Source organism: Anarrhichthys ocellatus, unplaced genomic scaffold (assembly GCF_004355925.1).
Source record: "Anarrhichthys ocellatus isolate YVR2014 unplaced genomic scaffold, GSC_Weel_1.0 scaffold166, whole genome shotgun sequence".
In the NCBI taxonomy this organism is placed as follows: Eukaryota; Metazoa; Chordata; class Actinopteri; order Perciformes; family Anarhichadidae; genus Anarrhichthys; species Anarrhichthys ocellatus.
The window spans coordinates 135,109-151,164 of NW_022280196.1; the positions used below are offsets into that span (position 1 = coordinate 135,109).

Consider the following 16,056-nt stretch of genomic DNA (forward strand, 5'->3'; position numbering starts at 1 on the left):
GAACCACAGCCAATCCTCCAGAAACAACTACATCAGAACAAACAACAACAAAAATCCCAGAAACAACAGTTGTTGTAGTCACAGAAATTCCACAAACATCAACTGTTATTACAAAACCTGTTATTTTGAATACAACAACTATTGTGGTGTCAACTGTAACTTCAGGAGCAACACTTAAAGGTACAACTTCCATTGGCCCAATAACACAGACACTTCCAGGCAGCACAACTGTTTACACTACCAGACCAGCCAGATCTACAGTTGTTTCTACACCACCTCCATTAACCACAACTACAACATTATGTGTCTGCATTGTCAATGGGACTACACATCGTCCTGGTAGGTGATTTTTCATTTTCCATTTTCACATTATCATTTTTCCCTCATCATGATTTTCAGCACCTTTTTACTTCTTTTTTAAGATTAATTTTTCCCAAAAAATTGTTCTCATTTAAATGTCTAAAAGTAATTTTTCGATGGTATACTCAGAACAAGTGTAACGTGTTACACTTAGTTTTTAATTGTTAAGACAGTCTTTATAATGTTCAGGCCCAACACTAAGCAATGGTACATGATGATTTGCTCTTGTTGTCAGCATTCATGTTTTCCCCTGTTTTGCTGTTCATGCTAACACTGTCCGGAGACTTTACGGCAGCTTGTTTTTCATTCATTTTCAGAAATATCCTGAATACATTAATACAGCACATGCAACATATATTTTCAAAATACATACAACACACATGCATTAAATGATCTCTCAAAAAATAACTTAGATGGCTAACATGTTATAATACAGTACACAAAATTGTGAGCAGTTATTTGGTAAAGTGTGAGGAACAAATTTGGATTAATGAGTCTTAATTAGTTCCTGAATAACTTTGAATCCAAGACTATGTAGTTGATAATGATGACTAGAACGGACTAGGAGATACTACATTAATGAACCATTAGATAATGATTAGTTCACAAATATCTGCAAATCATCAGAGTCGCATGTTTTCCATTATCCTCCATCCATTTAAATTCGGTAAATTGCCGCTGAGTGTTGGTTGGTGCAGCATGTACTCAGCTAAGCTACATTTACATATGCTTACACCACTGCAATAGATTGAGTGAACAGGTTTCATTCAGTTACAGTTCAGTAACTGAATGAAAGAGTTACACAATCAATTGTTGAGAAAAGAAAATGTTGTCTTTTCAATAGATGACCTGGCCATAGTCATATATGATACTTAAAAGTTTTTCATTGGTATGTTGCAACTTATACAATAACTTGTAGCACTAGCATAGCACTGCAACAAGTTTATCCTCACTTTGTTTATCTCTGTCTCAGAGTTTAAGCTCACTGCTGACCTACAGCAGGCTGCCAAATATTCTCTTTTGTTTTGTTGTGGTTAGGGTTACAGTGTTTGTTTTGGTTCTAATATCTACTCTCTATTTAATATGTATTATGTGCTGCTCTGTGTCCCCCAGGTTGCGCCACTGTTTCAAATCTAAAGAAAATGGCAGCTCACTAGCTACCTGAATAGGAAACAGAGTCACAAACGGGCCAGAATAGTGATAGGTGTTTCTGAACAACCTTTTTGGACTTTCAGAAGGCACAAACTGGGGCTTGAAATAATCAAGGCTTGGTCTGCTCACAATAGCTCAGAGTTGGCTTTACAAAATAGATGAATCCTGGTTCAGTCTCAGACTCCTTTAATAAATGCTTTTCACATTGAGAGCCACCTGAGCACAGCTCATTGCCTTTTTTTTAAATCAGGGTTGGTTTTGGTCTGAACACCCACTAAATCCTCTCATTTATTATATTTTTAATTAATTAGTAAAGTTTATTTGGTGCACTAAACTTTTATTTCGACTCTTATTTTCACAGGGGACTTGGTGTACAAAGTCACTGATGGCTTAGGTTGGTGTTATGTTGCATATTGCAATACATCTTGTAAAGTTGAGACGCAATCCAGACTATGTCCCACAACACCGATACCCAGCACTGCCGTAAGTTTCACCACTCCAGGGTTTGGCACCACTCCAGGGTTTGGCACCACTCCAGGGTTTGGCAGCACTACAGCTATTGCCAGCTCTACTTCCACTCCATCAACCACCCTGTCTACACCTACCACTGACTGCAATGATGTGAATTCAACAAGAAAGGTGGGATATAGATAACATTTATTTTTATTCATGATTGTGAATTGAATTGTTTCTAAAATACTTTGAGCATTTTATTTCACCAATAGCTGCTTTGTGTCCAGTAGATGGTAAATGGACTGTACTTGTATAGCGCTTTTCTAGTCAACCACTTAAAGCGTTTTAACACTACATGTCATCATTCACCCATTCACACCCATTCATACACTGATGACAGGGGCTACCATGCAAGGAGCCACCTGCCAAAAGAGCACTGGATCATAAACAGGACTATATTTATGTTGTAATATGAAGAATAAAGAGGAAACTATTTATTTAATTCCCAGATAGTCCATGATACGTTTTGCATGTAAAACAATCAACTCTAACAGATTTAAACTTTAAAAGTGATTTTAGAAATTTCGAAAACACATGGAAAATATAAGACCATATTTTTTATTCTACTTTAATTTTATATATGGCACTACGGTGCTCATGTTTATTGTATGAATCATTGTTATGCCAAATGAAATCATGCACTATAATCTATAATGCAAAAAATCTGTTGAATTATACTTTAATGTTATACACACACATCGTTTCCTGTATGACTTACTGCTTCTCGATACCCATCCAGAATGGAGAGTCCTGGAAGGTCAGCAACTGCACCATAGCTACCTGCACCAATGGCACGATCACACAGACACACACTCCCTGTCCCACAGTACAACAGCCCATCTGTGCAAATGGACGCAAAGTTGTTGAAGTCTATGATGATGACGGATGCTGCTTCCACTATGAATGTGAATGTAAGTTGACCTGTGGTAGTAAGTGGTAACCTTTACTGACAGGCTACCACTTCTTTTCTTTTAAATGCAGCAGAGCATTTTGTGTCAATATGCTAAGACTATTTACATATCTTCATATAAAATAAAATGAACTATTTACTGGAGAGCACTGAGGGCCAGACTATCAACTAAGTAGCTTCTAAGTTTCTTCAGTAATAGCAGTTACTAAAGCAACTAAACCAATTTAGTTGCTTTGTACACCAAGAAAAATGTACTAAGCCAAGAAAAATACTGTTGTCAATATTATTTGCCAATAAACAAACATAGCCTTCTTGTTGGAGGTGATTGTGTGTTCTGCCTCTTCTAGTTGATACTTCTTGTTTCCATTCATGGTTCTTCTTATCCTGCAGGTATGTGCAGTGGCTGGGCCGGATCCCACTACATGACATTTGATGGAAAGTCATACAGTTTTGAGGAGAACTGCTCTTACTACCTGGTCAAAGAGATTATCACTAAATATAACCTGACTATAATAGTAAACAACCATGACTGCGATCCTTCAGACAGCACGTTCTGTCCCCAGGCTCTCATTGTAACGTACGGATCCTACGAGGTGGTTTTGACTCAGTTGAAGACTTCAGGAACAGCAGCTAATGTGGTAAGCAAGCAGACATTTATTGTTTTAGTGTTAGTAACTCACTTCCTTTATTATTTTGAGAGTACTTAATGAAGTGGTGTGGTGCATTGTGGGTGTGGTGCATTGTACAGTTAGAAAAGCTGCTGTGCTTCGCAGTCTTCTCTAATGTGTTTTGTCACTTTGTCCTACAGGTGTATGTGAATCAGAAACGGATCTATCCCGCCTACACAAATTCTGTCCTACGCCTCACGAGCACAGATATGGTGATCACATTGGAGATACCTGAGATCAACACAAAAGTGGTCTATAGGGCCTCCTCATTCAGCATTGACCTTCCTTATTCCTTCTTTGGTGGAAACACTGAGGGACAGTGTGGTGAGTTAGCAGACCACTTGATACGTAACGTGACCAAATCTTTGGGTGAAAGAACTGAGAAACATTTCAATGCCACTTCTAACCAGAGGGCACTACTGAGAGCAGCCTGCTGCACCTACTGACACTGGCAGCCTGCAGTTACTGTAGGATAGGCCGAATGTTTAGTGCAGAGTTCAAATAGTCAATACAACAATTCACAGATCTGGAACAACCAGAATGAACAGAAGAACCGGAAAACCCTTAATAATTCCTCAGCAACAGGATTAAAGTAATATGTAGTACAGCTCGATCTAGAAGGCAAAACTAAAGTCTCAATTCAAGTCAACAAGTGGACAGTGTAGCACTGCTGAAAGAGACGACGGGCTAGAAGTTGTTTGTATTCAAATGTTTTTACAAGTGTTCCTCCTAACCTCTTAACTGCACCAACTAGTCATAAATCACTTGTTTCAGACCAATGTGCAACTTGGAGAGACCATTAGCATTATCAATTTCAATAAAATTGCCATATAAGGCGTCATGTTGCGTTCCATGTTTGGGCAGGATCAGTCACAAACATGTTACTAAAGAGTCAAAGGAAGGATTTCACACTGTGGAGCTTAAAGTCCTGCTGTCTGGAATCAGCAGAGGAGCTGTACTCTGACAGACCTAACGAGTGAACATCTCTGTAGGTCAGAGTCATCAATGACTAGTGTGAGATGCTGTCAAAGAGACGGGAGAGAGAGTCTTATAGCCAACAGTAGATACACTGTCGGGTTCAACAGAGGATGAGATGAGCTGTTGGAGTGAGAGAATGTTACAACAAGACTGAACTTTCAGAGTAAAACAATCTTAGGCAAATTGGCATGTCATGATGATGATAACATGGTTAACAGAATATTAAGTTTGACAATGCATATTAATAATAACGGAACACTTGTGCATTTTCTTTGTCAGAGAAATGTGTTAAATACAACAAATTCTCTTAAATCGCTGGTACGTTCTATTTAGCAACAACTCTGTTGATCTGGTTCTTGCATGAGCTCCAATGCTTTGGCTTCAGACTCCTGTCTCTTCTCTTTCAGGGACCTGTGACAACTCCCAGAAAAATGACTGTCGTTCTCCTAACGGCCAGGTGGAAAGCTGCTCAGTCACTGCAGGCCAGTGGATTGTTCCAGGTACACCCTGTGTCACCCCCACAACCCCAACAACTACGACCACTTCAAAAGCACCTTACACAACACCAACACAGCCTGCTTGCAAACCTGCCATTTGTGATATCCTAACCAGCAGGTGAGGGAACCACAAAATACTGACGTCTTCATTCTCTCAGGCTTTAAGGCACAATTATTTAGTATAAAGCTAATTGTGCGTCCATCCTGCTAGCTTGTAATCACAACCACATTAAAGTGTCTGCGTGATTCTATTCAGAGTTAGGACAAAGCTCAAACTTGGAGTGGAATAGGATTCTAGCATATCATCAATTGAGGGTTTAGAAGTTATCAGCTTTTCAGCTCAAAAAGATACATTTACTCATCTAGAGTTATATGTAGATCTAGATGTAGTTATGTTTTATCCCAGAAGCCTTGAATGTTGGGGTATTATGACATTTTTCTGCATGCAGTTTTGGATGTGAAACAGCTTAATTTATCGTCCAATGGTAGACTTGTAGCTGGATGATGTGGTAGAGCTCGATGTAGTGTAACAGTGAATGAAGGAGACTGTTGACAGTTAATGAAATCAGCGGAACAAATCTCACCAAATACAAAATGAAAGTTGTAGGTCGATTTTATTGCTCTCTAGTCTTAATTTTGTCAATGAAAATGTTGACAATAATCATTTGTTGACATTTTTGAATTACAGGACTGCTTTCCGTTACGTCTTAGATGAAGTTCATATTTTTCTGGTCACTTTTCCTGACATGCTGTTCTGGCTTGTATGTTCCTTCTAGTGTTTTTGCACCATGCAATACAGTCATACCCCCAGGAGCATTTGTGACATCCTGTAGGTCTGACATTTGCAACAGTGGCAACGCCACAGGCTGCACCAGCCTGGAGGCCTATGCCACTCAGTGCTCTGATGCAGGAGTCTGTATCGACTGGAGGAATGCAACCAATGGGCAGTGTGGTAAGATATATAGCTAATAGTTTATAGAACTAGAAGTGTTGCATGGAGTTCTGACAAATGTGTATATAAACGTATCTCCATCTTACAGGGCTCACGTGTCCAAGTAACAAGGTGTACATGGCCTGTGGCTCCACTGTAGAGCCTACATGCAATGACAGGTAATCAATAAATCAATAATCTGATCTTTTGAATTTATTTTTGTTTTAGAGATGTTGACATTTATACACCACTTGCTGGATTTAAATGCTTACATTTCCGCTTCCCTGGATGAAATGATGTTGAATGTCCTTAGTGGAGATTGTTTTGTTCTGTCAGTGTGTGAGAAGGATGGATAGATAGATAGTGAGCCCTGTTGTGTCTGTAATAACCAATCATTTCTTTTCTGACATCAGATTCAACCAAAAGTTCCAGGCATCCCCGAACAACACTAAGGAGGGTTGCTTCTGTCCTCATGGCACCATCTTATTCAACACAGTCTATGACACATGTGTGGCCTCCTGCGGTAAGATGAGATCCTAAAGAAAGCTTCACTTTTCTCAAAAGCATTAGCTTGAAGCACAACTCATCCTACAAACACTTGTTTCTGTTTGAATTTCAGATTGTGTCGGACCTGATGGAAAACCCAAACAGGTGAGAACTCTGCCTGTCGCATGTATTCTATTCTCTAGCAAAGCATGAGTTGTGTGTCTGAACTGGCTCCTGTCTCTTAAACAGCCTGGTGACACATGGACAAGTGGCTGCAACACCTGTACGTGTGACAACGATTCCATGAGCATCCAGTGTCAGCCCGTTCAGTGCCCAACTATACAGATCCCCATCTGCAGCGAACCTGGCCAGCAGCTGGTCAACAAGACAGATGGCTGCTGCACAACACAGTCTTGCGGTCAGTTGCAGTGTCACAGAACTCCATGTGATTCTGTCACTTTGTAGCCTTGATGCCACAAAGTGATAGTTGTTGGTAGTAAAACATGCCTCTGAAGAGATGAACCCAAAGGCCTTCTTTCTATTGCTTTTGAACTTGTAATGGTATATCTCATCTCCACCTGATATTAACACGTCATCTGTCTCTGACACGTTAAAGCAGGTGTAGGTACACACAGCACACTGCAATCTCAATGCTATTGGATCTGCCTGAGGTGCTCTCATCTCTGACACATTCTTAAAGTCATTGTTCAACATTTTGGGAAATATTTGCTTTTCTGTCTGTGTGTGGATTAAACACACAAGTCAGGAAGTGTTAATTGGAGTGTTTTAGACTTATCTCACAGACAGAAGATTGATATCCATCTGAACACCTCAATGAATATTAAGATCATTTGAGGTATTTAGTGAATGTAGGACTGAATCTTTAAAACTGAACTGACTATACTGAATCATCAGCTGTTTGCACTGAAGCTCCCCTCACAAGTGTGAGACAGGACCATTGTCAGCTCAGTGGTAGTATGGACTACGCCAGGTGGTAGCCAAGCCATCGATCCTATTGCCGCTGCTCACAGGAGGATGGGTTGTACTGAATCGGATGCAGGAGACTGAACTTATTACCAAGCTGAAGACATCAGAATCAGCACAGTCATATCAGAGCGTCATAATGTGATTGCTTCCTGATGTACATACTGAAATATATTCAGTATATTACACTTATTTAGCTGACACTTTTATCCAAAGCGACTTATAATAAGTGAATTCAACCATGTGGGTACAAAGAATGTAACTTCATCGAATATGCTGAACTGCTTCAAGTCGTATGCCGTATGAGACAACAGGAGAAAGAGTTCTACTCATGGGACCAACGATGGAAGTTGTGGAGAGTTTCTGATGTCAAGAGGACAGAGATGATGAGGACTCTTATCATTACCAGACTGTCATTGCAAAGGCCGTGATCAGATATCACTATCCAGCTTAATGTTAATACCAGGTGGAGATTGGGTCTTATTTTACCTTTCAATTGTTCTCAACCGCTTTTTAAGCGAGAACCTACCAGTATATGTATGTTGTGTTTGTTTGTTCTCTCATGCTATGTCACCTTTACGTTTACTGATGAAGGGTTAGAAGTGACCTGTCCCTCATACAGTAGCATTATGGACCGGCTCTGAGGTATTTACGGGTAGATGTTTGGAGTAAAGTAAACACCAGCAGTAGCTGTTGGGCCTTTAGAGGACCATACCAGTGTTGTTTGCAAACTAACATGTTTTCCCACCAGCAAGCAGCCGGTGGTTTGAATTATTTTCTGTTTGGTAGAAAAGGTTTCACACTGAACATCCTTTGCCTTCTGCTAAATAGTTAAGAGCAAGGCCTTTAATGCCCAGCTGGCTCAGTGACAACGAGATCAGTCAGCTTCCAGGTGTGAACGTGTCAAACTGTGTCAAAGCAGGGCCTTCCTGAAGAACAGCCTGGGTTTCAGCAGAGTCTCCAGCTAACTTGTAGTGAATCATCTAAACATGCAGAACTGCTGTTATTAGGGCCCGAGCACCGACGTAGTCGGAGAGGAGGACCTATTGTTTTTCGATTGTTTATTATTATTATTCTTCTCATTCTTAGTGTTTCTTCGCAAAAAGGAGGTGCTTGGGATACTGGGAAAATGTCGAAATTTGGCACGCAAGCCAGAATTTGCGAAAAATTGCAGTCTGATTGGGGTGTCCAACTGCGATATGAAACATTGGCTCGATAGCGCCCCCTATTGAGTAGCCCCAACATTGGGTTTCACCTAGCTGTATGAAATTTGGTAGGTATGTGGAACGTGATGAGACGCACAAAATATCCTCTTGGAGTTTTTCATTAAACCAAACAGGAAGTCGGCCATTTTGAATTTTATGATGTTTTTGGACCGTTTCAAGGCGTCGTACTTTAACGAACTCCTCCCAGAGATTTGACCCGATCGACTTCAGATTCGGTCAGTATGCTCTTGAGACCTTGGCAGTGAAAAGTTACTCAAAGATCAAAAAGTTATTGAACTATGTGTCCGTGGCCTGGCGTCAAACAAACACCATTAGCTGCGAAACAGGAAGTTGTTATAACTCGGCCGTACATTGTCTAATCTGCTCCAAATCTCTCATATGTCATAACATCCTGACCCGGAATAAATCTATGTAATAATTTAGAATCATAGTAATAGCGCCACCTAGTGGCAACTGGAAGTTGTAAGTTGTGTACTTTGACATCCTGCTCCTCACAGATTAATCAGATCCCTCTAAAATGTTGTCAGAACAGCCTTAAGACCTTGATAATGCTTCATTGTGAAAATTGTAAGAAGTTGTTGAAGGGCGGCGACGTGGCGGCTCGGCGAATTTCGATCCTTCACCATGAACGAACAAACTGATGTAACTCGACTCCACATCATCAGATCTTTACCAGATTGCACATGTTTGATTAGACTCCCAGCCTGAAGACATCTGCAGGCCAATTATGAATCATAGTCATAGCGCCACCTACTGGTAACAGGAAGTTAAAGTCATTATACTTTGGCTTGTTTCTCTCAGTAGGTAAATCAAATCAACATCAAATTACTTCCACACAAATGTAAGAAGTTCATAATACCAGTTCATGAAGCTTTTGATGTTTCGTCGAACGCCGTTGCCGTGGCGATGCAGTCTTCGCCGTTAACAACGAAGGTCATTTTGAGAGACTAAAAATGCTCGGAACATAAGCAAACTTGGCAAGCAGATTAAAAGCCCGAAATGTAGTTCTAAAATATTATTTTATTGGTTCAGAGTGGCAAATCGGCTCAATAGCGCCCCCTACAAAATTTCGAGGAAACAGATCTCGCAGTATGTTTGACCTAGATGTATGCAATTTGGTAGGAACATGTATTACATATGGACTTAAATAAAAGTCTCTTGGGGCCATGCTCTAAACCCAACCGGAAGTCAGCCATTTTGAATTTTTTATGAATTGTTTGTGTCGTTTTTGTCATTTCCAGGTGCTGCACTTTAACGAACTCCTAGAGAATTAATCAGATCAACTTCAAATTTGGTCGGTACAGTCTAAAGACCTTTGTGATGAAAAGGTTACTCAAAGCTTGTTGTTTCGTGAAAAGCTGTTGCCGTGGCGACGCATTCTTCACCATGAAACATTAATGTGTTTTTGAGAGGCTAGAAATGCTCGAAACATAAGCAAACTTGGCATACACATTTAAAGCCCAAGATGTAGTTATATAATATGATTTTATTGGTTCAGAGTGGCAAATCGGCTCAATAGCGCCCCCTACAAAATTTCGACGAAGCAGCCCTCGCTGTACGTTTCACATAGATTTACAAAATTTGGTAGGCACATGTATCACATGTGGACTTAAAATAAAGTCTCTTGGGACCATGCTCTAAACCCAACTGGAAGTCAGCCATTTTGAATTTTGTATGAATTTCTCGTGTTTTTTTTCCATTTCCAGGTGCTGTACTACGAACTCCTCCTAGGGAATTAATCCGATCAGCTTAGAATTTGGTCAGAACAATCTAAAGACCTTAGCGATTAAAAGTTACTAAAAGCTTTAAGTTTCATCGAATGACGTGGATATGGTGTGATGGCCATTTTACATGGTTCACCATCATCCATCAAGCTGTTGTAACTCGACTGTACTTTGTCAAAACAGTCCGAAACTTGACATGCTTGTTGACTGTCATGGCTTTAGGACTTCTGCATGCCAATATTAACTCATTGTCATAGCGCTACCTACTGATAAGCACGGACATAAGCAGGATTCTATAAATACAGCGGCTCAAACACTGACCTTATTGAAAGGGTTTGTGGGCACACCATGAGAAAAAGACTTCTCTGATCTAAATATGTGCAAACTATGATGCTTGGAGAGCAAAAGTTAGATAACAGTGGATTCTCAAACCATGTCCGTGGGCATTAGTATAAATGATCTGTCCAGAGCTTCTTCATGTCAATCAGGTAAAACGTTACAATGAATGCTTCACACTACAATCTAAAGTTACAGAAGAACTTAAAATGAAAACAGTGTTAAATTAAAGTGTTCAAGTAACAGCAAATGGCACTACTGTTTTGTTAACTTTCATGTAAGTCCAAATACAATCAGCAGGACACTGCAGGGAGTTGAACCCCATCCCAGTAAACTGACAGTCTGTTATGTTACAAACACTGAAGCACATTCACACACATTCATTTTCTTAATGATCTTTAAAGGCTTACATTTATGATTGTATCGGAGGTACACTCAAAACATTTGAGGCTTAAGACCTGGTAACATGATCTTGCTACACTGCTGGTCTACGCAGGAAATATCTCACTCGTGCACGCAGTGTGATGGTCACAGAAATGCATGGCTGCGTCACCCGGAGTCCTGCCAGTACCAAGAAATACCGTTTAACTCGTGCACGCAGTGTATGATGGTCACAGAAATGCATGGCCAGAGTCCTGCTAGTACCCTCGACGTGCGTGAAGTTGCGAGGGCCCGATCAATGCTGCTCGCAGCTTTAATTCTTCTTTGACTTGTTGTCTGAGGCAACTCCCCACATTTACATCATTACGCTGTCCTTTTGTTCCCAACAGAGTGCAACGTTAACCTGTGTCCCACTCCGATCACCTGTCCGCTGGGGTTCCAACTCAACATCATCAGCAGCACCTGCTGTCAATCCTACACGTGTGGTATGTGACTCGACTTTAGCAAACACTTGTTCCATGAATTACACTAATGGAAGATCTGTTCTGAAGATTTGTTTCTGTGCATCAAGTACAGAGATAGATTAGCCTAGCTTAGCACACATCTGATCTATAGTCAACTTAACTAATGTCTCTTGTTTGTTTTGCAGTTCCTAAAGGTGTTTGTGTCTACAACATGACTGAGTACAAGGTAAGGACACAGTCCAGACTCCAGATATCAATACATCTGTCACAGTTCAGGAAGAAAAGGGAGGAGGATTCAAACACAGACACAGGCAGAGCAGGTTGAATCACAGGTACTTTACTTCACTAGAATCAAAGTCAGTGTGTGACAACGTCAGAGTCCCTCTGCAGGTTTGAACATACAGGAAATATCAACATTCAACAAAGCTCCTACCTGATCAGTCAAACAACACGCCATCTATTATGGGTGTGAATCACAGTGAGGATGTCTTCACCCTGAGGTAGAACACTTCTTTAATGTCCACTGTCCAATGTTCCTTTGTTCCTCGCTTCAGTTCTCTTTGGCCAGACCAAGGAAAAAACAGATTCACATTCACACTAACTTAATTCAAATGAACTAAGTTAAAAGCATGAGGTCATCTGGACGGACAGGTTACTTATTCGCTGGACAGCAGTGCTACATGGACCAGCAGAGGAAAATCTATCTTAACCTCCTAAAGAAAGAGGTGATGAGCAGCATTAGCAGTCGAAGCTGAAACTGAACCTCATCTACAGATGAAAAATAGCCTCTTGGCTAACTCTGGCGCATTTACAGAAATGTTTTTATTAATGTGCACTGTCCCTCATCAAATCTGTCATCAATATTGACGGACATACAGAAACAGGACGAGAATGATAGTTGCTGACAAATAACAATCCAAAACAGACAGATGAGCACAAGCTTTCTGTTTGAACCCTTTTCACTTTGGGATGTATCAGAGAGAGTCCCAGAGCTCCTGTTGATGTTATCAGGTCACCGCATGATGTTGTAAAGTGGCAGAGGTGACATGTAGCATTGTGGTTGGTGCGCTTTGCGATCACACCACAAACAAACCGAACCAGACTTTACTTGGAAGTGGTCCTGCATTTGTTTGTGCACCAAATAACAGCCACATCACACCTAGTCTGAACCGCATGAAACAGCTTAGATGACAGAGCAGCCCCAGTGCAACTGAAGGGTGCTTGAACTCTTTTGTGCTGTGCTTTTGTTTGTGTGTGTTTGTGTGAACCTTCATTCATTCACACTGTGGACTAAACAGCTGCACCAAGACCTCTTGATGTGGTTTCTGAACAAATTGTGATCTAGACTGTGTGATAATAAATATATGATATCAGCATGAATTCAAAACTGGTATTACATTTACACAATACATGCACTGATCACACTTAACTGTGAAAGAAGCAATCTTGTTGCATCTGTATGAATGTGGATCTTGTTTTCCCCTTGGTCCAGAACAATTCATTTAAGGTGTGAAAGAAAAAGTAAAGCTTTGATTCATGTGTATTTTATAGCCTGGTTCCAAGATACCAACACCAGAAACACCATCAGAACCACCACTAGAAGCACCAGTAACACCAGAACAACCGTCAGGGACCACAACGGCACCATCAGGAGCAGGAGAAACAAGATCGGGACCTTTAACAGAGGAGTCTTTTAAACCCAAACCCTGCCAGGACTGTTACTGTGGCCCCACAATGGATCCCATCACCAAGCTAAACATCATTACTTGCAAACCTATTGTCTGCAACACAAACTGCTCCAGAGTAAGCTCATTCACAGGACATACCAACACACACACACATTCACTGGGATACATTGACACCCAGAGGCAGCTTTCTGTGGTGCAACTGTAGCAGCTGATGCATGGTGTAGTTAGTTTCAGTAGTTGCACTGGACTCTTCAGTACTGGACTCATGTATCTAAAAGTGGTGGACCAAACATGAGCAATACCTCTCAGTATGAAGCAGTATAATTGATTCTTGTATTTCTTTTATGAGCATCTTTTGCCCACAGTCTCAGATAAACTGCTGTCGCTCACCGTACTGACCAACACAACTTCAGCACCTTGTTGTTTTCACAAAAATGCGCGGGCAGTAAATGATTCTTTGAGTCGAAGAGTTCATCAAAGCTTAATCTTTTTCTTTGGTATATGGGATGAGGTGTTTAAATACACCGTTCAGTAAAGTGTATATTTTCATATACCTGAAAATATGACCAGAATATCCCAGTATCATGTTCCAGCTTTTCAGAAAGTTCCACTACATTTATGGTCTATCCATGAAAATGTTGAAAACAAAAAATAGCTTAACATGGAGGACACTCAAGTGCACAACCCCCCCCCAGCAGCTTCTTACAAAGACAAAGGAGGTTTTTTCTCTTCATTATCTCTCCCTCACTCTCTCTCACTCTGTCTCAGGGTTATGAATATCAGACTGTAGCTGACAAGTGCTGCGGTCGCTGTGTTCAGAAGAGCTGTATTTTCACCACACCTGAGAACACAACGTACATCATTGAGGTCAGTACTGCCGCTGTGGGAGTTTCCTCACATTTTTAATGGCCAGAATTTGCTTGCTGTAGCGAGATAGTTCTTGTTTAGCTATTGACAATGTAGATATTTGTTAATGAATGTTAGAGAAAGAGAAAAATACATATTTATTTGATATAAAGCAAAGAATAAGACTAACCTTATTTTGAAAAATGACGAATCTGACTTAACTTCTGCTCTTCCTTTCGGTACAGGTCAACAACACATTTGTACCACCTAATGACAAGTGTGTGCAATATACATGTGAGAACATCAATGGACAGCTTGTTACCAAGGAGACCAAGACAATTTGCCCCCCCTTTAACCCCTTGGACTGTGAACCTGTGAGTTTATTCCCCCCCCCCCCCCTCCCAAACTGTCTGTCTGACCCACAACATACATTAAATGTGTTTTTATCTTTCAGGGTTCCGAGACAACAGACGCTAATGGATGCTGCACAACCTGTAAGTCAGTGGAGTCACAGTGTTTAATAGTGAATCCAACATCAGGAACAAATCTGTTGCATTGTGAGAAGCTAACGGTTGCTGTGTGTTCCAGGCAAGCTGCGGAGCATCTGTGAGGTCCAGAGTGAGCAGACCGTCATCGAGGTGAATGACTGCAAGAGCACGCAGCCGGTCAACATGACGTCCTGCGCTGGACAATGTGGAAGCTCGTCCATGTGAGTCTATTTAGCATCACACTTTCAACTTAATCAGCTAAAGCCTTCATGTGTGTGTGTGCTAAAGGTGGGTCACTGGCTACTGAGCTGTTGTAATCAGTGGAGAGGATAAGAGCTGCTGTCTGTGTGTGTGTGTGTGTGTGTGTGTGTGTGTGTGTGTGTGTGTGTGTACAGATATTCTGCAGCAGCTAACATGATGATGCACCAGTGTGAATGTTGCCAAGAGGCCACCACCAGTCAGAAGCAGGTGGAGCTGACCTGCGCCAACGGCTCCAAGGTCCAGCACAGCTACATCGTGGTGGAGACGTGCCGCTGCAGCAAAGCAGAGTGCGTGGCGGGGACAACGTCCAAACCATCGCGCCGCAGGAGACGCTGATCATACTGCTTCACGCTGGACTGAAACCTTACCGACACATTGGGACTTAACCTGGGACCGGTTCTTTGCAGGTTTTAGTATTTATAGTTCAACATATATATATGTATAGCTCTTTGTCAGCGTCACCACATTCTACTATGTGAACTTTCTTCTTTTTAGGATTTCATGGATAATCATTAATAAAATAATATTTCTGCAATATGAACACTGGTATTGACATGCTTATTGGTGCCTGGGAATGATTAATGTTCACAAAACACGTGTCTTTCAAATTGCGAGACAAAAGACACAACACAAACAAAACAATAAGAGGACGACAAGGACAGTGAGTACATTGAGTACAGTGAGTACAGTGAGTACATTGAGTACAGTGAGGACAGTGAGGGGACAGTGAGGACAGTGAGTACAGTGAGTACAGTGAGTACATTGAGTACAGTGAGGACAGTGAGGACAGGGAGTACAGTGAGGGGACAGTGAGGACAGTGAGGACAGTGAGTACAGTGAGGGGACAGTGAGTACAGTGAGTACAGTGAGGACAGTGAGGGGACAGTGAGTACAGTGAGTACAGTGAGTACAGGGAGGACAGGGAGGACAGTGAGTACAGGGAGGACAGTGAGTACAGTGAGGACAGTGAGTACAGTGAGTACAGGGAGGACAGTGAGTACAGTGAGGACAGTGAGTACAGGGAGGACAGTGAGGGCAGTGAGTACAGGGAGGACAGTGAGTACAGTGAGTACATTGAGTACATTGAGTACAGTGAGGACAGTGAGGACAGTGAGTACAGTGAGGACAGTGAGGGGACAGTGAGTACAGGGAGGACAGTGAGT

The 16,056-nt window shown here is 41.4% G+C and overlaps 1 protein-coding gene across 1 annotated transcript in view; it reads left to right on the forward strand.

The window, feature by feature from the left end:
* The window catches only part of LOC116400399 (mucin-2-like), a 26,973-nt gene extending 11,626 nt beyond the window's left edge, over positions 1–15,347 (forward strand). The window contains exons 19-37 of the mRNA XM_031878210.1: positions 22–339; positions 1,874–2,151; positions 2,765–2,936; positions 3,326–3,573; positions 3,744–3,927; positions 4,989–5,196; positions 5,855–6,030; positions 6,119–6,188; positions 6,423–6,532; positions 6,629–6,660; positions 6,745–6,913; positions 11,536–11,631; positions 11,796–11,836; positions 13,162–13,413; positions 14,067–14,165; positions 14,390–14,518; positions 14,599–14,638; positions 14,733–14,853; positions 15,028–15,347. Coding sequence (XP_031734070.1) covers positions 22–339; positions 1,874–2,151; positions 2,765–2,936; positions 3,326–3,573; positions 3,744–3,927; positions 4,989–5,196; positions 5,855–6,030; positions 6,119–6,188; positions 6,423–6,532; positions 6,629–6,660; positions 6,745–6,913; positions 11,536–11,631; positions 11,796–11,836; positions 13,162–13,413; positions 14,067–14,165; positions 14,390–14,518; positions 14,599–14,638; positions 14,733–14,853; positions 15,028–15,229 — 2,945 coding nt within the window. The 3' untranslated portion in view covers positions 15,230–15,347. The remainder of the gene's footprint in view (positions 1–21; positions 340–1,873; positions 2,152–2,764; positions 2,937–3,325; positions 3,574–3,743; positions 3,928–4,988; positions 5,197–5,854; positions 6,031–6,118; positions 6,189–6,422; positions 6,533–6,628; positions 6,661–6,744; positions 6,914–11,535; positions 11,632–11,795; positions 11,837–13,161; positions 13,414–14,066; positions 14,166–14,389; positions 14,519–14,598; positions 14,639–14,732; positions 14,854–15,027) is intronic.
* Positions 15,348–16,056: the final 709 nt, after the last annotated feature.